Source organism: Hyla sarda, chromosome 10 (assembly GCF_029499605.1).
Source record: "Hyla sarda isolate aHylSar1 chromosome 10, aHylSar1.hap1, whole genome shotgun sequence".
In the NCBI taxonomy this organism is placed as follows: Eukaryota; Metazoa; Chordata; class Amphibia; order Anura; family Hylidae; genus Hyla; species Hyla sarda.
The window spans coordinates 136,174,121-136,200,359 of record NC_079198.1 but is presented as its reverse complement, the minus strand read 5'-3'; the positions used below and the strand labels follow the sequence as shown (position 1 = coordinate 136,200,359).

Below are 26,239 nucleotides of genomic sequence, written 5' to 3'. Positions count from 1 at the left end.
CAAGCTTGTAAGTGTTTGAGCTTTATTTCATAAAAATAAACAAAAAAACAAACAAAAAACAAGTCATCATAAAGGATTACTGCTCTTACAAAATGGTCTCACCAGGCATCTCCATTAGTATCAAGGCAAACAGGACAGCACACGGGCTAATGAGTAGACAGGTAAAGGCTACAACAGTAGTAGTGGGGAAGGGGCAAATGTCGATTTATTTAACAGTACAGTAATGATACACATCAGCTCACATCTGTCCATGTTGTCATCCTCTGGGGGTGGGGATCCTTAATATATCAGTGTCCAATCTTAATTTGAGAACCTTCATCCAGAATGGTCACTAAGCATCAATGGGCTTCATCAAATCTATAAAGGGCACATGACACCTAAGAGCAGTATTACAGTCTTATAAGCTACAACAAACCTAGTGAACATTTTGTAAAAGAATAAAGTGAAATGTAAATTAACAATATCTATATCCTGATTGCAATTTCAGGATATAGGTTTTAAGAGTAAAAAAAAAAAAAAAAAGAAAAAAAACTCAAAGCCCAAGTGACCCAAGACTCCGCACTGGGATTTCTTCTAGATTTTGTCGGTGTTTATGCAAAACAAAGTATAAAACAATAACTTCAATGCAGACTTTATTCTATTTTAAACCAAGTGATCAAGGAAATAGGAGGTCGGGGAAAAGGTGGGTGGGAGGTTGGGACCCTATGACATAAAGATGGCACCAAGCTCTACACAGTACAACTTCTGAACCTGAATCTGATTATCTATAGGGCAAAATGGACTTCAAAATAATGTTGGTTAAGTCTTTGCATGAACAGTTTGGTTAAAGGCCTGCAGTGCAGGAAAAGGGGAACAGATTCAAAAAGGTTGTGTAACAGGTAACACGTTCTTTGGATTTACCCAAAACAGCAAAGACAGCTATAACAATATAAGATTGAGACCTTGTTATTTTATTGGTTATAGGAAGATGGTTAATGCCATTTAGGAAGTGTAATCCAGGCACACACGTCCACCCGATCTGACACTGGGAGTCCGAGGCCCAGCAACTATTGTGCACATAAAACTCATGAACACAACTCTGAGCATCATATGGTGTCTACATTATTGATGTCCGATTGGCTGAATGAGTGATCGCCTGTAAAACCACTTCAGCATATCCAGACATTTTGGGAAGCCCAACCATAGGGTCAAGGGGGGTGGGGGCCAGGAAAGAAACATTTGGTCCCGGGCTAGGCTGCTATCAAAGGCTGAAAAGTGGAAGAGAATATATTTCAGCCATAAAACAAGATGTAGCCTACAACAATATGCATCCTGACTTACCCCACAGAGAATCTATAAACTACACTGAAAGGATGTGGTTACATGCCAGCCCCGTATAGAAAGTTAGTTACATACCAACTTAGTATGGACCAACATCTTGAGTCTTGTCAGCACTGACTGTTTTTGGGCATTGAAGTGATCCATGGCGATTTCCTTGTGCAAAACAGGTAAACACAGCCGAAAACGCAATGAAAGGAGTTATAGAAACAATTGACTCAGATGAGATACAAGCTGTGAATGAAACAGATAAGAGCTTCCTAACTCTACAATACAGGCCTCTCAGTGTCATCCATCGCTCGTTGACTCTAGGACTTCGCTATATAGAAAGGGGGAAAGGGCTATAGAAGTTTTCCAGTCATTAGCGCAGTTGTCTCCTTTTAAACTAGACATGCGCATGTCACCTTGAATTGAGCTATAAGTGGACAGATCAGGATGGATTTCCATTAAATTGGTTCGGTGCCATTTTTAACAGAAGATACACTGTCGCTGGTTGTGCTGACAGGGGAACTTCTTTGAGTTCCACTTTCACTGTGTGGTTCGTCATCTTTACCAGCTTCTCCCACGAGACATGAAAATTTGCGATCCCCAAACAGAAGACTGAGTCTTGCTTCAAAGAAAGACTGGAGTTCAATGATTGACTGAACCACGGCTTTATCCTAAAGAGAAGAGGAAAAAAATATGAACGATCATGCAGATGAGTTACATAAATGTCATAGCCCTACAAACTACACAATGTGCCTCCAAGAAATTACACAAAAAGCATCACTTACTGCTACTCCATTTAGGCACCTCCAATAATGGGAGTTACACAATTTGCATAAGAAAGTAGACTTTGCTCATTTCAGCTTCCGGGCCGGGTCTAGCGGCCACAAACAAGCTGGGAGATGGCCAGGAAGCCATCTTATTCGTACAATAGAAAACTCGCAGCAGTCGCCATGAATGGCCACCAGTAAGAGACCTTAAACTGAATTCAATATATTACAAAATGCCATCTCACCTCTGCAAACTTGCTGACGTTTCTAAACATCATCCAAACATCACGCACAAAGTCATCAGGGTTCGCATAATATGGTGTTAGCTTCTGTTGTAGCTTAGCTCGGATAAGCGTCAAGTCGATCATTGGTTCTCCGTCCTAAAACAAGTTACCATCAATTATGAAAAACCCAAATATTCTCTCATCTCCTTTGGAAAGTACTGAAACATTAGTTCTATTTCTTATGCCCACTCCAAGTTACAGAAGGAATCATAGAACTAATAAGAGCTTCATAAAAAGTGACACCTACCGCACTGACGGACAGTCTGTGGAAGGGCCGGCAAGGCTCATGGCAAAGCAGTTCCAGCAGCACACGCTCACATTTCTAGAGAAAAAAAATTACAGATTTAATCTATAATACTGCATGCTGGAATGTCTAGCAGGAATATAAAGCAGGGGTCAAAGAAGAAGAACTTGCTAAGAACAAGTAGCTAAGGAAGTTTGCAGCTAAATTATGTTTCCAAACCTTCTGATCAACTGTTGAGAGGCTGGTGGCATTAGCATCTGGAGCAGCTTCACCTTGATCACCCTTGGGCATGTCGTGGCACAGAATACACTTCCAGTCTCCGCTGAAAAAATAAAAGTTGGTGTTAAAGTATCAACAAAATTCTCAACCTTACTACCAACTGAGAACCACTAGTCGGAGAAGACAAAATAAAAGAAGCTCTCATCCCTGCCTTGTAGGTAATGCATTCAGTAATTCTTGTCCAGTGCTAGCTATAATCTGCCTCAGATATTTAGAATGCTTTGCAAAGTATCTTAGCAAGCAACATTGATTTTGCCTCTACTGCAGAGGAGAAGTGTCTTGTTGCCGTGTTCTTGATCATGGCTCAAGGAAACCGAGGTCTGATATTTAGGCAGCATTTGCTATCCAGACAATCAAAATGGATCAGCATCGTATGAAGCCAATATCACAGGCACTAGAATCGCCAGCGCTAAAAAACCTTATAAAGTGTCTGAATACAATTCAGCACTAAGAAAAAAGTCATCTAAAAAGTTTTTTTGCTGTTGAAAACTTATAGATTCACTAGTAATGTCAGATTGAAGCTCAAGCCATACATCTACAGACTGAAGACTTAAGTATCCAGGTCCCTCACTCTAAACATGAGAAAGTCCCCAAAGCAACAGCCCCTCATGGACCAAGGAACCCCCAAAGGCATGTTCTGCACTTAATACCTTATAGTTTCTGTAACTGCAGGCAGATGGCAGTCACGGTGGATAGTTACTTTACATTGGCTGCATGCAAGCATCGGTCCTTCTTTTTGGCACACTTTACAGCGAGCTTCTGGAACTGCAGATCCACTGGAGCCTTGAAATTCGACAGCAGCAGTAACATCAATAGTAGAGCTTTGGGGTCGAACTGCAGGTGTTACACTTTCTGGCAAACCAGCAGAACGCACACCGGAATCAACTGTGGGAATACCAATGCCTGTTTCCATGGCTTCCTCCTACAATTAATAGCAATTTTAGTGGTAGATCGTATGGCTAAAACAGAGTGACCCTCAGACAAACCAGTGAAAACTAACTACAGCTATATGATTGTTAGGAGTCACATAATAAAGCTGCTTACTGTGCCTTGCATAAGCATGCAAATTGTGCTGATCAAATGTTAATTCTAATAGAATTCCAGGGGGTAAATGCTAAATACAAGGCACTGTATGTTGAACAGTTTTTATAAGACATTAGGGAAAGCCACCATGCTGTGGATCGGCATTTTGGTTATTTTCAACAACTTGAACCATTAGTATGCTTCACCTGAGTAGAAGTACCAAAAAAGCATGACCTTTTGTACAAGCCTGTATGAACAGTCTGAACCAGGCCAAATATTGGACTGATGCCCCTATGATAGAACACAAGTGCAACTATAATTTTTTTGGACTGGTCTATGACAATAGAGAAAAATGGTGTTTAGGTTTTGCCTGACCGTGGAAACACAGGGCAGAAGAAGGTGCATAACGTTTTTGAAAACCCTTGCAAAAAAGTGTTTTACTAAAAAACAGAACTTACCTTTACTACAGGCTCTCCACCATTATTCCCCCTCTCAATCACAATTAAATTATAATCTTCATTTGTGTTTCCGGGGAAAACTTTAAAGACCGGTGGCTGATTATCACGATTGAGATCCACGTCCAAACGTTCTAGGCTCACACGGGGAACCTTTTTTAACAGTTCGTTTACATCACCGCCCTCTGAACTCCGTCCCCTTCAGAAGAAGTGAATGTAATAAATGGAGAATATATGATATATCTATATACACATACATACACACACACACACCTTTTCTGTCCACCAATGTAGTCTAGTCCAGATGATTCACCCTCTGAAGGAAAAAAAATAAAAATTAAAAACTGAAAAGGAAAGCAACTTTTACCCAATGTAGAATGCCTCAAACCCCTCAGTTGTATTTTCAGGAAATGCATACCTGTTCCATCATAGTCATCCATGGGCTGTAAAGGAAAAATTTTAATTTAGTTCTCCTATAACAAGTGAAATGTCATCACCAGTAAACTGACTACAAGGCCAGAAACTGCACCTGCTGCATGAAGCCCCCAGGGCCACCGCCTGCAGCTCTCCCTTGAGAAACACCAGGTCTTGCTCTACTCTGCACCATCGGGTTAAAGTTGGTAAGTGGAGAAAGTACCTGAGATGTTGAGTTCATTGATTGTGTGGCAGTAGACGACACGACTCCCGTTTTGTCAGATACAATTTTACCTAAGGGGAAAAAGAAAAGTCCATGATCACCAGTGAGTAACCATTATAACATTAAAATAAGCTGAATGTATAAGGAACAGCACCATTTCTGGCCATTATATAACGTATATGTAGACAATATTTGTAATCAGTTGTCCCTGGGCTAGTGTATAGAGCCTAGCCTCAATGTCTCCATGCCTCAATGTCTCCAACACTCTGCACACATCAGGATTTTTCTCCCTAGCAAAATTATACAAAACCTATATCAATTGGGTTTCGTTTTAATTGTATGGACCTACAGAATAAAGATAGTAATTTTTATCGAAGTGCACTACGTAAAAACGCAAACTGCTAAAAGTTGCATAATGGCGTTTCTCCCCCCAATAATTTTTATCTTTTTTGGCTTTATCATATATTTTGTGATAAATCGAGTGATGTCATTATTAAGTACAACAAGCAAACACGCACTATTGATGAAAAATTGAAAGTTATGGAATTTAAATGACGAGGGGGAAAAAAACACGCATTAAAAAACGAAAAATCGCTGCGTCATTAAGGGGTTAAAATTCTCACCAAAAAACTCTGCATGTTTTGTCCAGGTATCTGCATCCCACTGAAATCTCAAGTCTCCTAAAGGCTCAACCGGGTCCACCACTACCTTCAGAGCACGGTGCAGCTGGAAATATATCTGGAAGTGAAAAAACAAACCGGTCAATTTTAAGGCAGTTAGAGGAGTACGTTAATCCCCTAGTTACAGTTTAAGGGATAAGTAGCTGATCAAAGGGGGTCTGATGGCTGGGGGCCCCCACGATCTCCAGGGCTTGACCCAGGCTCTCAGTGAGGAGTGTGTCGTCTACCGGGTCCGGTTCCAGTGATCGTTGAGAGCTCCAGCAGTCGGACCCCCGCAATCAGCTACTTATCCCCTATGCTGTGGAATGGGGATAAGTTATTTTTTACCTAAGATCTTTTAAACCAAAACAATGAGAATGTAAACAGCAAAGAAAGGCAACCGCACCAGTTTTTTAGAAAGCAGCAAAGCCGTATTATTATCACTTTCTAATGCCCAGGTGGCAAAGCGGAGGATGTGTTCCTGGTGCTTCTGAAGTTTGTTCATATTCCAGTGTTGCTTCTCCAACTTATCCTGATGTGATTCTGTCACTTTCTGTATGGGAAGAGGCAACAAAGCTTAGAACTGGTAAAACAAGTTGAAAGATTTTTATTTTTTTACTTTCAAGCCAGAAAAAGAAACCGGTGCTTCTCGGTCCCTGAGCAAGTTTACCTGAAAGACATTGCATATGATACGCACCCACCATCAACAAGCACCAATTTTATCTTGAAGTTGATTCACAGACGCACAGCATTAGTTGATAAGTAAACCAACCTGCATATCATTTACAAGTAGTTTGCCACGCTTGTTAAGTTCCTTCATAATCTGCAAGATCGCCATCTTCACATCCACCTGCAATTTCTTCTGAACATCAATCACTTGACGAATTCTGTGCATTAAAAGGGAGACATGAAAAAAGGTTCAGATATCAATCCTTTCTAAACCAGTGGCTCTCCAGATTAGGGATCGACCAATATTGATTTTTTTCAGAGCAGATACCGATAACCGGTGAACTTTCAGGCCGATAGCCGATAACTCAATTATATTCCATACATGGGGGGTTGACTGTCATGTGCCCCTCATATATAATACCCCCTGTCCTGTGACCCCCACATATAATGCCCCCCCGATATGTGCCCCACACTTATAATTTGCCCGTCCATACCACACCCGAGCAGTGGTAACCTCTCTCACATGCTGCTCCGTTCTTGCAGTGTGAGTGAAAGCCGTGGGGACGTGGTCTCTGGGCGCCATCCTACCGTGGATGGCGTCACCATGGCTCTCACTCCCACTGCAAGAATGGAGCAGCGTGAGAAAGGTGAGGGAGTGGTGGAGCTGTACAGCTGACAGCTCCCGCTGCACCATGCCGTCAGGGAGGGGCCACAATCTCAGGGAGGGGGGTTCCCCCCTGGATCCACCACTGCTTCAGGGCCGGGATTAACTCCTATGCATAAGTCCCACAATTCGTGCGCCTAGTGCGCAGACGCATTATCGGCAAGGTTAGATGCAGATACCGATAACTCAAAATCGTGAATATCCTCCGATAATATCTGCCAATCCGATAATCGGTCGATCCCTACTCCAGAGGTTGCAAAACTTCAACTCCCAGCATGCCCAGACAGCCAGGGGTTGAAGTTTTGCAACATCTGGAGGGCTACAGTTTGAGACCACTGATCAACAAAGAGGTATACAAGTTACTACAAACATGAGGGAGCTGGCACAAAAGATGTGCCATTAATGCTCTACTTATACATTGAACCAAGTTGCCCATTACCAAGTACTTTTCAGAAACCAGATGAAGATGTTTAGACAATTATACTTACGAAGAATGAACATCCTTTGTGGACTTCTGCAGGTGAACGTGTTTTTCTCCCAATCTCTTCACTAAAGCAGACAGAATTTTCCGCTGGTTTTTGACAGCATCCTCCAAAAACTGATACCTGGAGGATAATCAGAAAGTGAAGAATGAAGTTATAAGGTTTTGCTTCCAAGCCACTGGGTCCGGCTCTAAATCCTTGAGCTGTACGTACTGATGATCCTTGTGTCCCTGCAGTTGGCAGTCACGGCAGGTCAATGTGTCACAGGTATCACAGAAGAGCATGAGGGGCTCTTGTTTATGGACTGGGCAGAACACTGTATGTTCAGATTCAGTTTTAGCGCCAGCTGAATAAAAGGACAGAAAAACCTTGTGTCAACCAGTTATAGTTAATTTTGATGTAGGGATGTCACATCAGCTGATTGCAGAATTACATCCTCCTTTATTAAACCTGGCCTTATGGTCCATAGAAACTTCAGCTTTAATAAACCAAAGTACATCCAGTATCTACACAGGAAAAATGTATATGTACGAATATATTTATTCATTGAATTTTAAAATGTTAAGAAAACAGTGGTTTTCAATTCATCACCTAAATAGTTTTCTCCAGTCTCCAACGTGACACCCAGATAATCCGATTACACTGGGTCTTGCACCGGGTACTGAGGAGAGAGCAGGAGGTTTCATCTCCTGTCACATAGCTACAAGTGGTGGGGAGAATGGCACCTACATTGAGGCATTTAGGTTCTGAAGTTTAAATTATAACTTAGAAAATTTGGAGGTACACTTGTTCTGAAAAAGTGAAAGCAGTAATACAATTGGTTGTTGATTGTATTGTATTAAACAGGGCAAAGTGGCCGGATCACTTACAGTATCTCCCATAAGTGAGTCCACCCCTCACATTATATACAGTATTTCCCATACGCGAGTCCACCCCTCACATTATATACAGTATATCCCATAAGTGAGTCCACCCCTCACATTATATACAGTATTTCCCATACGCGAGTCCACCCCTCACATTATATATACAGTATATCCCATAAGCGAGTCCACCCCTCACATTATATATATACAGTATCTCCCATAAGCGAGTCCACCCCTCACATTATATATATATACAGTATCTCCCATAAGCGAGTCCACCCCTCACATTATATATACAGTATCTCCCATAAGAGTCCACCCCTCATTATATATACAGCATATCCCATAAGCGAGTCCACCCCTCACATTATATACAGTATATCCCATAAGCGAGTGCACCCCTCACATTATATATACAGTATCTCCCATAAGTGACCCCACCCCTCACATTATATATACAGTATCTCCCATAAGTGACTCCACCCCTCACATTATATATATACAGTATATCCCATAAGTGAGTCCACCCCTCACATTATATATACAGTATATCTCATAAGTGATTCCACCCCTCACATTATATATACAGTATCTCCCATAAGTGACTCCACCCCTCACATTATATACAGTATCTCCCATAAGTGAGTCCATCCCTCACATATATACACACAGTATCTCCCATAAGAGAGTCCACCCCTACCATTATATATACACAGTATCTCCCATAAGGAAGTCCACCCCACAATTTTTTATTTTATTCTAGCTTTTTTCATGTGACTACACTGTAGCAAAGTGTCTTTTTTTCAAGTAGTGAGGGAAAAGCCTGTATAAGCGTGTTTAACCCTTAAGGATGCAGACCGTTTACCTCTATACATGATATGATAAATTTCCCTTTATTATGTGGGTCCATACGATTAAAATGATACCCATCTTTACATACTTTTCTAGTGTACTAATTAAAAAAAAAATTCTAGTGTTTACCAGTGCCTTTTGCACATATGTGACTAATCCGTTTTTTTCTGGCATGTGATTTTAACCAAAGATCAGCAATTTTTTATTTATTTTTTATTTTTTATTTTACATTACGCCGTTCACTGTACGGTAACATTTATACACTTTTTAGTCCCCACAGGGATCTTTTTATAGCCATATTTAACCACTTAGGGACCAAGGGCGTACCCTGGGGACAGGAATGGGATGCCTGCTGAAATAATTCGAGAAAACTCATGGGGGGGGGGGTCCTGAGACCCGATTGCCTCAAATCGCCCGTCGTCAATTCCGGGTCATACAGGTCTCCAGTGACCAGGAAAATAAGAGGGATCGGGGCTGTCCAAGACACCCACAATCCCCCTGAATGGATAGGAGTGAGGTGGCAGGGGTGCCACCCCTCCTATTGGTCGCTCAGAAGCGACCAACCAATAGCAGATCAGGGGCGGGGGGTTAAAGTTAGGTTCCCCCACTCTGCCGACCCACAGTAGTCTGGGCAGAACGGGGGAACTGTGCTATGTCCGGCGGCGGCGATGATTAGGTGCAGCTCCCTGGTGCAGACTACGGAAGCTGGTGAGTTGTTGCATGGTGAATTGTAAATTCACATGGCCCCTGACTTGCATTCCAAACAAATTCTCTCCAAAAGCTCAATGGCGCTCCTTCTCTTATAAGCATTGTAGTGTGCCAGCAGAACACTTGACGTCCACACACCTGTGGGGTGTTAAGGCTCACTGGTCCCTTTGTTACATGCCTTGAGGGGTGTAGTTTCCAAAATAGTATGCCATGTGTTTTTTTTTCTGTTATGGCACCATAGGGGCTTTCTAAATGCGACATGCTCCCCAAAAACCATTTCAGCAAAATTCACTCTCCAAAATGAGTAGGGATCGACAGAGTATTGGTTCAGCGGATATTATCAGCCATTATTCACGATTTTGGATGTTACCGGCAAAGGCAATTACCTTGCCTTTTTTTTTTTTTAAATCATTTTTACTTTTAAAAACTGACCACTAGGGGTCTCCCTACATATCCCTGCTCATTGATTTCGGACTCATGCCGGCCTGGCAGCACGAGTCTGAAATCTCAGTGCAGCCGCACTGAAAAGCACAGCGCAGCTCCCTGCCTTTCACTCAAACAGGTGGTAGCAGCGCTGTGCGCTGCAGACAGGACAGCTGCTGTGCCTGCCTGTGATAAACACCCTCCCAGAGCCCAAGGACCCCATCCCCACCGCCCCAACCAAACTCCGGATGCAACTTTACGTCCTGGTGCGCCAAGCGCCCTCTAGGGGGTTAATGAAGTTAGCCCTCAAAATACTACAAATCAATTTCTTAACCTTGGCAACAAAACAGCACATCCCTAAATAATTATTACAGGCTGTGCACTCACAACTTTACATTGTAGCCGAGTAATTTCTTTAGTGTTGTCACATGAAAATATAATAAAATAGTTACAAAAGATCTGAGGGATGGACTCACATTTAAGAGATCCTGTTTACTGCTCTGGAAAGCAAACCTCTATGATAATACTAGAGATGAGCGAACTTGCAGTAAATTCGATTCGTCACAAACTTCTCGGCTCGGCAGTTGATGACTTATCCTGCATAAATTAGTTCAGCTTTCAGGTGCTCCCGTGGGCTGGAAAAGGTGGATACAGTCCTAGGAAAGAGTCTCCTAGGACTGTATCCACCTTTTCCAGCCCACGGGAGCGCCTGAAATCTGAACTAATTTATGCAGGCTAAAGTCATCAACTGCCGAGCCGAGAAGTTTGTGACGAATCGAATTTACTGCAAGTTCGCTCATCTCTAGATAATACCACTCAAATGTGCACTGAAAAGTAGTCTTTTCAAAGAAAGTGGGGCCACTATGCATAATGTACAGTGGACTGAGAATCCTTAACAGAGTCTGGTCTAACAAGTGGGTAGTCTCAGAGAGATGGTCTGTTATAGACTTTACTGCATACAAGACTTCTCATAGCTACAGTTAGGAACATACAGGGGGAGATTTATCAAAACCTGTGCAGAGGAAAACTTGCCCAGTTGCCTATAGCAACATATCAGCTTGCTTCTTTCATTTTCATGAAGGCCTGTGAAAAATGAAAGAAGCGATCTGATTGGTTGCTATTGGCAACTTTTCCTCTGCACAGGTTTTGATAAATCTCCCCCATAAAACATATATTAGACATCTTTTTAGCAAGAACTTCTGGCTTCACCAAATATTAACTTTCAATACTAACACAGCTGGTGTAAAATTCTACCTGGAAATAATGTAGTCACATTGATGGTCGCAAAAATTCAGCAAAGAAAAGCAACAAGTAAATATACTGATAAGTGGCAAGAATTTGTCTAGGAGACTTTACTCCACACATCACTCACTTGTGACTTTGACGGTGTGATCTTTTGTGTACTTCACACGCTGATGAGCCTCTACGCAGGTTTCACAAAGCCACTCAGCACACTCACAGCAGTAACTATTTGCTATGGCGTTGTCATCACAGCTGGTGCATCTCTGCATCAAATGGAAAATATTTTTGTCTTAAGCAAAATTTTGAAACATTTTTTTTAAGCATTTTAGTCATGTCAGACATCCATATAGGATAAGGAGACACATTGAAGACAGTCAAAACCACAGCAAGACATAGTGAAACTCCCAAACTTGTCACCTGGCCATAGCCTACTTGGCACACTGCGAATACATGACTCTAGGGATAACTACTATATTGATCTCCAATTGAAGCAGATAAACTGAAACTGACCACACAGACCATTAACCATAACCACGAGTATCACCAGCACAGAAATCAGCGTCCTAATGTGAGTGGATGACATAAGACTCAAACAGACATCAAAAACTGATCGGACAGGGTCTCAGCACAACACCGATTACTGGATATAGCCAGGAGAAGTGCACAGCTGCTTCACTTTTATGTCCATAACAACTTATGATAATGTAAGCCTTACCTAACAATCACGTGAATGACATTGTGTAGTCAGAAGTACTAGGTATAACCCCCTACCCAAACTGTGTCCCTTGTTATTGAGATTACAGACCATATATGTCCAGATTAAGAAATCCCAGATAAATCTGTTCCACTGCAGACTACATGCAGGGGTGTCCCAAGTACAGTGATGTGGCTCAGTTGGGCGACAAGTTCATGCAGGCCAGTTCCGAGTAGCCAACTACACGTCTGCCATCTCAGAATATCCAGCACTGCATTCGGCTCCCATGATACAGCCGAGGTCCGTACCCCTGCGCGACTCATCATTGCCACCATTGTACTTTCTAATTAAGCCATTTCTATTGCTGCCATCTGACTATACAGACCCCGGTAAGAGCCTGTATTCTCCAAGATCTGAAAAGCAGAGACCTCATGTCTAATGTTATCAACTAAGCCAGTATTTCCCAAACTAGGTTGCCTCCAGCTGTTGCTGTTCAGGCATAATGGGAGTTTTAGTTTTGCATCAACTGGAGGTACCCTGGTTAGGGAACACTGAACTAAAGCCAACATGTATTTAGTATCTTGGCATATAAAGTGTTGAGCTAGATGGTCACACAATAACCAGTCGGGGAAAAAAAATAAAAAATCAGCAGCACACCGGTCTAGATGAACATGTGTCAGGCTTTATTCATTAGCGGCATCTGATAAATAAAGCCTGATACATTCATCTAGACCGGTGTGCTGCTGCTTTTGTCTGACTTATCTGTGGGAGCCCTTGACCCAGGCTTTGCCAGCTTGCACACGCATCATCCATTGGGAGTGCGGTTCTCTTTTGGAATACGGTCACACAATAAGCTACGGCTATAACCTCTGCCTGACACTTCATCTGCACCAAGTATCAACATAGTGCAACAACCAGAGAAATGAGCAAAGTCTAAGGGGTATTGTGCAAATGTCATTCCACTTTAAAAAGGTATTCGACTACAGCCTCATGTGAAAAATGTTCTTATAAAGTAGGAATACTTGCCCCTTTGTTTAGTTAAACAGCTACCAGATTAAATCCATAAACTGGCGGGACGAAGCTTTACCAATTATAGTAAACTAAAGATGACCATGTTTGCTTTCACCTATCAGATACAACCAGATTCTCACGCTGCTGACTGGCTCTGTGCCATTGAATGGAAAAAGCAACAATTATCAGCTCTGCACAAACCACAAATACCCACAATCATGATAAATTCATCAAGGACTAAAAAGTTGTGGATGTTACAAGTTTATAAATGTCATTGACTCGCTATGGGAATTTTTTGTAGGAAACACACTGCAGATTTTTTTAAAGCTCCAACAAGCCAATTTGAATGCTTTGTGAGGGATGTTCATCATAGATTTCATCCCTTTAATACGGTTACACATAGAATTGGAACAAAACCCATGGCAATAAGTTTCCTAAGTGCACAGACATAACTTTTGATGTCTATGCAGCCTAACTATATAAGTGAAGCTAATAGACTGCATTTCATTAATGCACTATTCTCGTGGACATGGGGTGAGATTTATCAAAACCTGTCCCAAGGAAAAGTTGTCTTTAGACCATAGCAACCAAATTGCTTTAATTTATTTTTTTTTTTTAGAGGTCTTTTCAAAAATTAAAGAAATGACCTGATTGGTTGCTATGGGCAACTCAACAACTTTGCATAATGGGGGAGATTTATCAAAATCTGTCTAGAGGAAGAGTCTTAAAGCTGAGGGGTCCTTTATACTGATAAGGTGTAACTGGTATTTGTCACTTGTTTGTTTCTTACCTGAATGGTTCCAGCAGATTGGCCTGCAGCATCCTCCTCTCTAAGAAAATAGTTCTCAACAATCTCCTTCTGATAGCATTGATTCTTACATACTGGACAAGGAACCATAGCTGGAAAAGTACAAGAGATTATGTGAAACGGATTAGTACCAAGCTCAAAGGACAAAATGATGACATTACATAAACTGACAGTATTCCGCACAGTGCTTGATTCACAGTTTATACTGCTTAGTACCGATCTATAATGTCCACCATGCTACTACTTCTTGTGGTGTGCTACAGACCAAGTTCTCATCTGCGTGAGAATAGTGTATGGTAGATGTCTTGTATTATGTACATATACTACAGCATATCCTGAAGAGTCACCAAAAGGACCAGTTCAATTTAAGTACAGTATATTTGTTTACCTGCAACTTTAGGCTAATTTTATATTGTGAGTGCCACCCCCATGACCATTAATTTTCTAGAGTTAACAACCAAACACATGAGAATGGCGATCTGTCTGGTACAACCTTTCCATTCATTCTGACAGCTGAAGCATTGGGTTATATCGAAATTGTGTACAATCTCAAATTAAATTGTGTAATCAGAAGTTTTTGATTTATCCCACTCCCCGAACTGTGACCCTTCTTATTGAGATTTCATACCCTATATGACCAGATTAAGGAATCCCAGATAAACCTATTCTGTTCCACAATATGCAAGGGGCTCCCAAGTACAGTGATGTGGCTCAGTTGGGCGACAGGTTCATGCAGGCCAGTTCCGAGCAGCCAACTACACGTTTGCCATCTCAATATCCAGCACTGCATTCGGCTCCCATAATTCAGCCGAGGTCCGTACCCCTGCGCGACTCATCATTGCCACCATTGTACTTTCCTATTGAAGAGGTACTCCATTAGGAAAAAAAATATAAAAAAATTTAAATCAACTGGTGCCAGAAAGTAAAACAGATTTGTATATTTCTTCTTTAATAAAAAAAAATCTTAATCCTTCCAGTACTTAGCTGCTGTATGCTCCACAGGAAGTTCTTTTCTTTTTGAATTTCCTTTGACCACAGTGCTCTCTGCTGACACCTCTGTCCAGAGCAGGAGAGGTTTGCTATGAGGATTTGCTCCTATTCTGTACAGTTCCTAAAATGGACAGAGGTGTCAGCAGAGAGCACTGTGGTCAGACAGGAAGGAAATTCAAAAAGAAAAGAACTTCCTATTGACCATACAGCAGCTGATCAGTACAGGAAGGATTTAGATTTTTTAATAGAAGACATTTACAAATCTGTTTAACTTTATGGCACAAAAAAAATAATTGACCAGTGGAGTACCCTTTAAGCAGTTTGTATTGCTGCCGTCTGACTATACAGACCCTCGATTGGGCAGACACCTCATATGGGCCAAATTGTTCTTATCTGTAGACACATTCTATGTTTCTCTTAAGAACCTGTGCTCGCCAAGATCTGAAAAGCAGAGACCTTGTGTCTAAGGTTATCCCAAACAGGGTGCATCCAGCTGTTGCTGTCCGGCCCTGATGGGAGTTTTAGTTTTGCAACAACTGGAAGCACAAGGGTTGGGGAACACTGAGCTAAGTGGTGTATTTAGGGTCTTGGCAAAAATGCAAAGTGTTAGCAGGTCACACATTAAAGTACAACTGTCACCAACTTGGAACCCCCCAGACTACTACTACAACAGAACTGGTGACAACAAATTAAATACACCCATCCCTTTGGCTGCTCTTTTCTTCAAATTTGTCTCCCCGAAAATAAATTTATATTGGTGGTCAGCAACAGTCTGTACAGTAATGTAGTAGTCTGGAGGGTTCCAAATTGGTGACATTGAGCTTTAAGCTGTGACTATAACCTCTACATCACACTTCAATTGTACCAAAAAGCAACTTAGTACAACAACCTGAGACCTGTGCCAAGTATAGGGGTATTCTGGTTTCTCCAAAATTCAGCCCATGTATAAGATATACATTTTACAGCATACTTTGTGACAATTCTTGGTTTTCATAACGTTTGCAGTTCGCCTACAGGACTTGTCATGGTTTACTACATGGACATAAAAATCTGTCCCTCTCCTGAGAGGGACACAGAGACAGCTCATTCACAAGACAGGCCAACTGCAATGCAACATGTCCTGGCTCTGTGTGTCCCTCATGTGACCCAGACTTGCAAAGAGCTTAAAGGGCTATTTCAGGCCAAAATTTTTTTTTTTTTCAGATTTGTAAATTACTTCTATTAAACAATCTTAATCCTTCCAATAGTTATTAGCTTCTGAAGTTGAGTTGTTTTCTGTCTAACAGCTCTCTGATGACTCACGTCCCGGGAGCTGTGCAGTTCCTATGGGGATATTCTCCCACCATTCACAGCTCCCGGGACGTGACATCATTGAGCAGTTAGAAAACTTCAGAAGCTAATAACTATTGGAAGGATTAAGATTTTTTAATAGAAGTAATTTACAAATCTATTTATCTTTCCAAGGCCAGTTGATATATATAAAAAAGGTTTTGCCTGGAATACCCCTTTAAGCCCCAGGCACTGGCAATGCTACACTACTATACACAGCAATACCGTCATGCAGTGTTAGAAGTCAGTGATTCTGGCAGGTTGTGGCTGTACTAGTTGGCTCCTGTGGGCAGTGCTTGTAACAAGCATTGATGTCTGGCAGGAGTTGAGGGAAGATCACTGGTGTACAGTGATTGCCTGGAATATACAGACAAGCTGTCAGCCAACCAGCATCAAAGTTCTACCAGGAACATTAAGTCACTGCATACAATATACAGAAGTAGCATTACTATAGCTGCTGCAGCTTTGTTTATTTTACATCATAGGAAAAAGGGGAAGTTAGAATAAATGGTAAGGGTCCCTGTTCTGTACTGGCTTACTAACAGTATTACATTTCATATATTTCATAGAAAGACGATAAATGTATGTTCACTTGGGGGGGTTGTCCTGGACCCCCACTCAGAACAGCAGTCCCTAAGTGCACCGTGTGAATGAAGTGGTAGTCCACTATACCAGTGTTACCCAACCAGGGTGCCTCCAGCTGTTGCACAACTACAACTCCCAGCATGCCCGGACAGCCAACACTGCACTATACGATCCACTACAGAGGTAGCCAGAAGTCTTACCTCTGCTTCCCTGGTGTCCATGGCTCTGTCATTGATCCTGGCTGGACTAGGCTCCATCAATGGATCGCAGAGCACACAGGTAACAGAGTTCAATAGAACTCTTATTGATCTGTATGAGGAATCTAATGATTCCTCCTATAAGTCCCCTAAGGGACCAAGTAAAAATAGAAAAGAAAAAAAAAGGTTTTAATCAGTTTATAAGACACACATTAGCCCCTTCCATATTAAAAGTTCAAATCACCCCCTTTTCCTATATAAAAAAATGAAAATATAATAAAAATAAACATATTTTGTATTGCTGCGTACGTAATTGTTCGAACTATTAAAATATAACATTATGTATCCCATACGGTAAATTACATGAATGTAAAAAAAAAAAATAAAACAAACCAAATAATTGCAATTTTTCTAATATCCCAGAAAAAAAAAAAAGTTAAAAGTGATTAAAAAGTCACATCAATAACAAAATGGTACCGATACAAAAACAAATTATGGCGCAAAAAATTGAGCCCTCACATCCTTGTATGCGAAAAAAATCTAAAAAAAAAACAAAACAAAAGCAACATTTTTTTAAATTAAAACATGACAAACTGTACAAATCTGGTATTGCTACAATATGGACGGCCTTAAGGGGGTATTCCAGGAAAAAAACTTTTATATATATCAACTGGCTCCAGAAAGTTTAACAGATTTGTAAATTACTTCTATTAAATAATCTTAATCCTTTCAGTACTTAGGAGCTTCTGAAGTTAAGGTTGTTCTTTTCTGTGTAAATCCTCTGATGACACCTGTCTCTGGAAACGCCCAGATTTGCTTCTAAACTGGGCGTTTCGAGACACGTGTCAGAGAGGATTTAGACAGAAGAGAACAAGCTTAACTTCAGAAGCTCATAAGTACTGAAAGGATTAGGATTTTTTAATAGAAGTTATTTACAGATCTGTTTAACTTTCTGGAGCCAGTTGATACATAAGTTTTTTCCTGGATAACCCCTTTAAGTATCAAACTAACATGTTAGCTCAACCACAATGTAAACGGCGTAAAAAAGACCACTACCAAATTTGCAGTTACCTCTCACTATTTCAATTTAACCTCACTAATGTTTTGTTTCGGAGCATATGTTATGGAAAAGTTAAGGTATCATTATAGAAGCTAGTTATGGCTATGATAGGGCGAGGAGGAAAAAACGAGAGTGTAAGGGCAGGTACACACATACAGGATTTGTAACTGCTAATTAGAAGCTGTGCTCAGTCATTTAGTTTACAATGAAATCTGCAGCAGAATATCCTGTGCATCAAACCAGCGTACGTGCGAACATAACCTAAAAGCAAAAAATGGCCAGGACAAGTGGATCGTCATGAGGGACAAGTAGATTTTGCTCTGTTGTAGTCCTGTGGACAAGTAGTTTATTAAATTTCCACACCCCTGTACTCACACAAGATTTCCACTCAAGGGTTAGTCCTGCAGGACTCCTGCTAATTGGAACAGTGTTTCTGCTGTGGAAAAAGTGCAGGAACTCCATTCACATGAATTCCTGCAGGACTTGAGCCCTGTCTGTACTGCATTCAAATGGGGGCTACTAGTAGGGATCCTGGCAGTCGGACACGCTGCAATCGTACACAAATGCTTTTATTAGGCCGTTCTTATTTTGCGAACATATTTCTGCAGCTTCAGAACCCATTACCAGTTTTCCATAGCAGAAGAAAGTGGATGTCCAGCCGAAGAACTTGTGCAATAAAACTTCAAGTTTATTCCATTATCATATGCAGATACAAGTGCAGACAGGTAAAGTGATGCGTTTCAGCCTAAATAGAGGCCTTACTCATTGCACGAGTTCTCCAGCTGGACACACTTTCTTCTGTTATATTACCTATGGTGAGGTCCGTACTTGATTGAACTGCAATTTGGGTGAGCCAGGATGCACCTTGCTTGCAGTTTTCCATAGGTATCAACATACAATGTGGTCCGGGAACAATTAGAGTAGTGCAGTGACAAATACAAGGGATAGTGGATAAGTTCTAGATCGCGGGGGGGGGGGGGGGTTTCGACCGCTGGGACCCCAGTGATCTATAACTTATCCCCTATCAGTTGGATAGGGGATAAGTTATCTTTCACTACACTACTCCTTTAATAGGGTATGTTGAGGGATCACGGTACAAGATTACAGCAAGCAGAGATGATAAAACCCAAAAGAGTATTGGAATATATTGTTTTGAACTTCTTTGTAGATAATGAACATTTACCACCCCCTGCCTTTATTTTTATTATTGCTCTGTATCTTCTACTCAGTCTCAGTAAGCTCCACAGACTGGGAAAAGCCGTGACCGCACCACCCTCAGCATTCTGCACTGAACTCTATAGTGTGTCAGCTCTGCCCAACAGATTGCAAAGGGAGCAGAAATATTTAGCATTAAGCACTGAAGGTATGAGGACTACAGTCTAATTAAGCTCAAAGGGAACTAAATTACTTATCTTGGGGCTGCACGAGATACGGGGAAAAAATGTGTGATTGCGATATAATAAATAAATGGTGAAATCCCCCCCCCCCATTTCATGTCCAATCTTCTCCATTTCATGTCCAATCTTCTCCATTTCACATCTATCCACCTATTTTATGCCCAACGCCCATTTCACATCTCTCTGCCGCCCCTCCCCCCGGTAGGTAGCTTTTTGTACTGCAGCAATACACTTCGTTTCCCGGACGGCTCTCAAATCTTCCAAAACCTAGTGTGTTTTCAGCCAAAAAAAAGACCTTTCTCCATCAGCCAATCACTGGCTTGACACGTGACACCACTGCGGCCAGAAATTGGCTGAAAAGGGAAAGGTCCTACTGCTTGTATGGAGAAGAGAGGAGACATCGGACTGCACGGAGACAAACAGCACCTGCAGGGACAAGGAGTAGGTGAGCAGAAGGTTTTTATTTTCTCCCTGTTGTGAAACCACTAATCCCAGCATGCCATGCTAGGAGTTGTAGTTTTTTAACAACTGGAGGCACCCTGGTTGGAAAACAGTGACTTAGTATTTAAATTTGTTTTTACCTGCTCTGGCCGCCTCCCGCATGCTATATCGCAAAAAGCAAAAATTGCGATTCGATTGCTTTTGCAATATATCGTAAAGCCCTAATTTGGCTCTATACTCAGTACTGAGGTACCATGTGCATTATTATCTGACTTGTCTTACCAATGTTTCTGCAGGAGACAATCTGCAGGCAGGACCAGAATGTGGCCAAACATTTAGGGGTCAATTTAACACAGTTACAACATTTTATGAAGTATATTACAAAAGTAATTTAAATAGGCTTAACAAATATATTGATATTCCTCATGAAACGTACCATTTAACCCATTCTTGCCATCCCAATTTAAGTTTTTACCTTATCTTCTAAGGTACATAACATTTTTACAGATGAGTAACAGATTTTAGGGCATGCTGAGAGTTGTAGTTAGCAACAGCTAGAGCCACGTTGCAGACCCCTAAAGCCTGCCTATTTACCTAACGTTTACGGTTACTTTAGCTGCTAATACCATTCACAGCTATGTATGCAAATGTTCCTGGTATTGCAGCACTTTAGACAATGAGGGAGGGGGGTAGTTATCGGCACTTCCTGTCACTCACCCCACAGAGGAAAAACATCTGGCTGATAGCAAGAAACAATAGGATGCATTCACCTTCACTGAAACTGGAGGGAATTAAGACTCTGCAACATGTGGCACTCCAGCCTTTGCCAACTACAACTCCCAGCAGGCCTAGAATGGCACAGCTCATACATTCACACCAAAACAAAAGCAATACTGCACATGTAGACATTATCAATAGGTTAAAGCATGCTGGTACTTGTGGTTCCACAAATTACTTGGGGCTTTGCATGCTGGTACTTGTGGTCAAAAGTAAAGATTACAAGGTGGAGACTTCGATATTACATGTATGTACACAGTCAAATACCAGAGAGTGAATGGATTAGAGGTTAAGCATATGCTCTGCAGCTTCATTCACTCAGGATATGCGGTTGCAGTACGGTTTTTAAACCGGAGGCAAAACCGTGGTTGACCACGATTTTGTCTCCGGTTTAAAAACCGTACTGCAACCGCATAAGTTTTTTATTTTAACATGGACGTCAATGGGAAACGCACATGTATACGGTTCCATACGGGAAAAACGTATACGTTTTTACTTTGCACATGCGCATTTGAATCCTAAAGTCCCCACCCAAGACCCCTCCCATTAAAAATGGCCAACATTTTCAAAAACGTATGGGTTTTTTTCTATAAAAACTGACGGAACTGTATGCACTTTTAAAAACAGTATACTGTTTAAAAACACATACGTTTTACTTTTTTCCATACTGTTCCATCCGTTTTTTTGCCATACGGTTTTCTTTAGAAAAACGGATTGAAAACAGTATGGCAAAAACATAGTGTAAACCCAGCCTTAGCCATGCTGTGTATAGGGGGCATATTAAACTTCGGATAACCCCATTCAGCACATACAGGAGAGCCCTGCAGAGATCAGTACATCCTGGTACTTTAGGTTCTACAACAGCAAAACCCAAGGTTCAATGCTGTCACTTTCAGAACCACAATTGTACAAGTAGTGTTCAGGAAGAAGGAGAATGTCCAGCGCAGTAGAAGCTCAATTGCAGATAATATTTATTCTGACACGGCAATACAGGTAAAACAGCAGTGACGCGTTTCGACCGCTTAAGCGATCTTAGTCATACTGGCATACCAGTATGACTAAGATCGCTTAAGCGGTCGAAACGCGTCACTGCTGTTCTTTTACCTGTACTGCCGTGTCAGAATAATTATTATCTGCAATTGAGCTTCTACTGCGCTGGACATTCTCCTTCTTCCTGTATGCTCACAGCCTAATCCGGGCTGAGGCCGTTGCGCGTGAGTGGCAACCTATTAGGGGTGATCTGGATATATCTGTGGACTGTGCTACAAAGTAGTGTTATGTCAGCAGGGACTCAGGCAAAAGATTGGTAGAGCATACACTGACATTCCATGCTGAGACCTGTAGTTCCACATCAGTTTATTGGGGTGACTGCACACTAATACTTTCAGTCCCACAGAATTCTCTGCATTGGATAGCAGTACTGGATAAACTAGTCATATACAGGCCTAGTTACTTTAAAGGGGTATTCCAAGTTTTTTTTTTATCAACTGGCTCCAGAAAGTTACAGATTTGTAAATCACTTCTATTAAAAAATCTTAATCCTTTCAGTACTTATGAGCTTCTGAAGTTAAGGTTGTTCTTTTCTGTCTAAGTCCCCTCTGATGACACGTGTCTCGGGAAACCCCTAGTTTAGAAGAGGTTTGCTATGGGGATTTGCGTCTAAACTGGCCATTTCCCGAGACAGGTGTCATCAGAGAGGATTTAGACAGAAAAGAACAACCTTAACTTCAGAAACTCATAAGTACTGAAAGGATTAAGATTTTTAAATAGAAGTAATTTACAAATCTGTTTAACTTTCTGGAGCCAGTTGATATATAAAAAAAGTTTTTTCCTGGATAACCCCTTTAAGTGTCTGATGCAGGGTTTAGAGCTGTACAGAAGATGTCAAGTTTAACATCACAGCATGCTAGTACTTGTAGTTCCACTCCAGAATGTCAGGTTTTGCCACCCAAGACTGTAGAAACTACTATGTCACATATGTAGGCTAGAAGAACAAAACTGTGTAGCTTGGAGTTGAACTACAAGTACCAGCATGCTACAATCTCTTCAGAAACCCCAAGTGCAACAGGTTAAACTTCCAAAGCTAAACTTTGAGCACTACAACTTCCAGCACACAATGGACTCAGTAGCAGACATTATTAATAGCATGTCTACATATAACTATTAGGGGGCATTCCCACCTGGCATATTTTGCTGCGTATTTTCCTACCCATTGACTTCAACAGGAAAATAACATACACAGCAGCAAATATGCCAGGTGGGGACGTACCCTTAGTCTATGCAGGCTTGGTGTGCAATAACCAGTATATGTAGCCCTGCAATTACCAGAAATGCTTATGTAAAGTTCAGTGCATGCTGGGAATTGTTGTTCCACCAAAGACCAACTAGAGCAGTGGTCTCAAACTGTAGCCCCCCAGATATTGCAAAACTTCAACTCCCAGCATGCCCGGACAGCCAACGGCTGTCCGGGCATGCTGGGAGTTGAAGTTTTGGGAATCGTAGTTTTAGAATTGTAGTTCCACCCAAGACAAACACTAGACCAGTGGTCTCAAACAATGGCCCTCCAGATGTTTCAAGTTTTGAAACATCTGGATGGCCACAGTTTGAGACCACTGCACTAGACACCATATGTAGCTCTGTACTTACTATAAATTTGTGCTGCTAAGTTCAGTGCATGATGGGAGTTGCAGTATGAAAAATTCTGTCAAGTTAAACAACACATTCCTGCAAAGGTTTGAGCATGCTGGGACTTTTAGTTCCTGTCAAGGATGCAGATACGAATACAAGTATTGCAGGGTTCAGTACATGCTAAAAGTTGTACTGAAATTTTGGATAAATTGGCACAACTGAGACTTTTGCAGAGGTTGGAACATGCTGGTAATTGTAGTTCCCCCCCCTGGATGCAGATACTAAGTTATACGCAGCCCTGTAATTCCTATAAGTGTGATGCAGGATTCAGTGCATGGGACTTATGCAAAGGTCGGAGCATGCTGGGATTTGTAGTTCCTCACAGAACGCATGAAAAATATATAGCCATGTAAATAACTACAAATGTGTGCATGCTAGGGGTTGTAGTACTACAAGCTTTGAAAGGTATAGCTACCCGCATTTATGTGCAGAGGTTGGAGCATGCTGGGACTTGTAGTCTTTTTATATTTAGAGCTGTGTAATGCAGGGTTCGGTGCACATCGGATGTTCTTGTACTAGATTACTGTAGAGGCCTGTGAATGCTGAGACTTGTAGTTTCTCACAGGGTACAAGTACTAACAGTTCTATATAGTAGGGATCGACCGATTATCAGTTTGGCCGATATTCACGATTTTGGACGTTATCGGTAATCACCTTGCCGATAATCCGATAGATGTGTGTGATACAGGGTTTAGTGAATGCTGGGAGCTGCAGTACTAAGTTTTGGAAACTCAGTGCATTTAAAGATCGGAGCATGCTGGGACATTTACTTCCTCTCCAGGATGAATATTTTTATATCTAAGCTCTTTAATTAAAATGCGGTTGAGGGTTCAGTGCAGTTTTTCCCAACCAGAGTGCCTCCAGCTGTGGCAAAACTACAACTCCCAGCATTCTCAGACAACCAACTCAAAGTCATTCCCCAGCACACAGGAGAGAGAGAAAAAAAACAAAAAAAAACTGCAGGAAACCTCTATGTCAGTGTTTACAAACCAGGGGACTTCCAGCAGTTGCAAAACTACAACTCCCAGCATGCCCGGACAGCCAGAGGCTGTCCGGGCATGCTGGGAGTCGTAGTTTTGCAACAGCTGGAAGCACCCTGGTTGGGAGACACTGGTTCAGTGCATGCTGGGAGTTGTAGTTTTGCAATAGCTGGGGGCACACTGGTTCAGTGTATGCTGGGAGTCGTAGTTTTGCAACAGCTGGAAGCACCCTGGTTGGGAAACACTGGTTCAGTGCATGTTGGGTGTTGTAGTTTTGAAACAGCTGGAAGCACCCTGGTTGGGAAACACTGGTTCAGTGCATGCTGGGAGTTGTAGTTTTGCAATAGCTGGGGGCACACTGGTTCAGTGTATGCTGGGAGTCGTAGTTTTGAAACAGCTGGAAGCACCCTGGTTGGGAAACACTGGTTCAGTGCATGCTGGGAGTTGCTGTACTAGAAGTGTTGGGAAGTATAAACCTTATTTGTGCAGAGGTGAGATACTGCTGGGACTTATAGTACCTCTCCAGGCTCTCTCTATATCCCATTAGTTAACGATACATTAAGTGCATGCTGGGAGTTGCAGTATAAAGTTTAAGGAAGCACATGAATGACTTCTGCAGAGCTCTGCTGGGACTTTTAGTTCCTCTCCAGGCAGATGTTGAGTTCTATTATTAAGCCTTTTAGTTAATACAGGTGTGTGATGTGTCTCGGTGCATGCTGGGAGTTGCAGTACTAAAAGTTTTGGGAAGAATAACTGTCCCTGCAAAGGTCAGAGAGCACGCTGGGTCTTGTAGTTCCCCAGGCTGCACGCGCTGGGCGCCTCCAGTACAGCGGTAGCAGCCGCAGGGCCCGGCACAGAGAGGCACTCAGGGGCCCGGAGGGATCAGTCGGGGCCCCGGGGGTCCTCCAGGCCTGCAGGGCGGGCAGCCCTTTGTTCTGTATCCGGGCCTCATGGGCCTGGCGCGGGATGGAGGCCGGAGGGGGAGGGGATCGGGCGGCGCGGACAGGCCGTGGCCCGCACAGGACGGGTGACACCGGGGGTGGGGGGTTGTTTGTGGCGGGAAATGCTCTTACCGGATCCGGTGTCGGGGCTGGCCTCGGCGGGCTCGGCGCTCAGGCAGCTCTTACACATGGTGTGCAGGCAGGGAAGCAGCTGCGGCTCCCGCTCCGCCCTCAGCCGGCTCTTGCACACCCCGCAGTTCTCCAGCAGCTCGGGCCCGTCGGCGGCAGGCTCCCCGCTACCATTATCCCCGTTGTTGGTACTGGCGGTGGTGGCGGTCGCGGTGGCCGTGCTCCTCTTCTCGCGGGTCGCGGTGGCCGACATGTTTCTCCGGTCGGTGTCGTCTGCGGCTTCTCTGTGTGACGGTGTAGGTGGCGGCGGTGTCTCCCCGGTGATCCCTCTGCAGCGCTGAGGCTTATGGCGGATGGATACACACGCGGTACAGAAACCCCCGCTCTCTCTAGCAGCGGCGGCGGAACAATCAATTAAAATAGTGCGTGCCCCGAAACGCGATGACGTCAGGAAACGGGGCGGGGCCTGACACAGATGGCGCCATGTGGTGCCTAACTGACTCCAACGGTGATTGTCCGGACCTGCTTTCCTCCTAGCGGAATCCCTCCGCTCCTCAGAGAGGGCAAATCACTCCAGTCAGTATCTTGTGGCGCCAGTTTGTTCTGACTGGAAATTTCGATTTATTATCGACTCGACGAGTCTTTCCCCATAA

The 26,239-nt window shown here is 42.5% G+C and overlaps 1 protein-coding gene and 2 non-coding genes across 4 annotated transcripts; all 3 read right to left on the bottom strand.

Moving 5' to 3' along the window:
* Positions 1–26,239, bottom strand: TRIM28 (tripartite motif containing 28). 2 transcript variants are annotated; one of them, XM_056543008.1, is made up of 17 exons: positions 25,590–26,239; positions 14,055–14,164; positions 11,690–11,822; positions 7,682–7,814; positions 7,475–7,591; positions 6,426–6,540; positions 6,060–6,206; positions 5,618–5,732; positions 4,887–5,065; positions 4,776–4,800; positions 4,631–4,673; positions 4,361–4,556; positions 3,530–3,801; positions 2,820–2,922; positions 2,604–2,678; positions 2,318–2,452; positions 1–1,976 (listed from the first exon to the last, which is right to left on the bottom strand). In XM_056543008.1, exons 1-17 carry the CDS (start codon positions 25,837–25,839, stop codon positions 1,764–1,766), a joined length of 2,361 nt encoding a protein of 786 aa, XP_056398983.1. In that variant the 5' UTR covers positions 25,840–26,239; the 3' UTR covers positions 1–1,763. The 2 variants fall into 2 exon arrangements, with proteins under 2 accessions (XP_056398983.1, XP_056398984.1); XM_056543009.1 differs by having other exon boundaries at positions 4,995–5,065; positions 25,590–26,237.
* On the bottom strand, positions 12,445–12,585 carry LOC130294747 (small nucleolar RNA SNORD94). The gene has a single exon (XR_008848619.1). It is a non-coding gene; the product is annotated as a small nucleolar RNA SNORD94 (small nucleolar RNA).
* LOC130294746 (small nucleolar RNA SNORD94) lies at positions 14,779–14,917 on the bottom strand. The gene has a single exon (XR_008848618.1). It is a non-coding gene; the product is annotated as a small nucleolar RNA SNORD94 (small nucleolar RNA).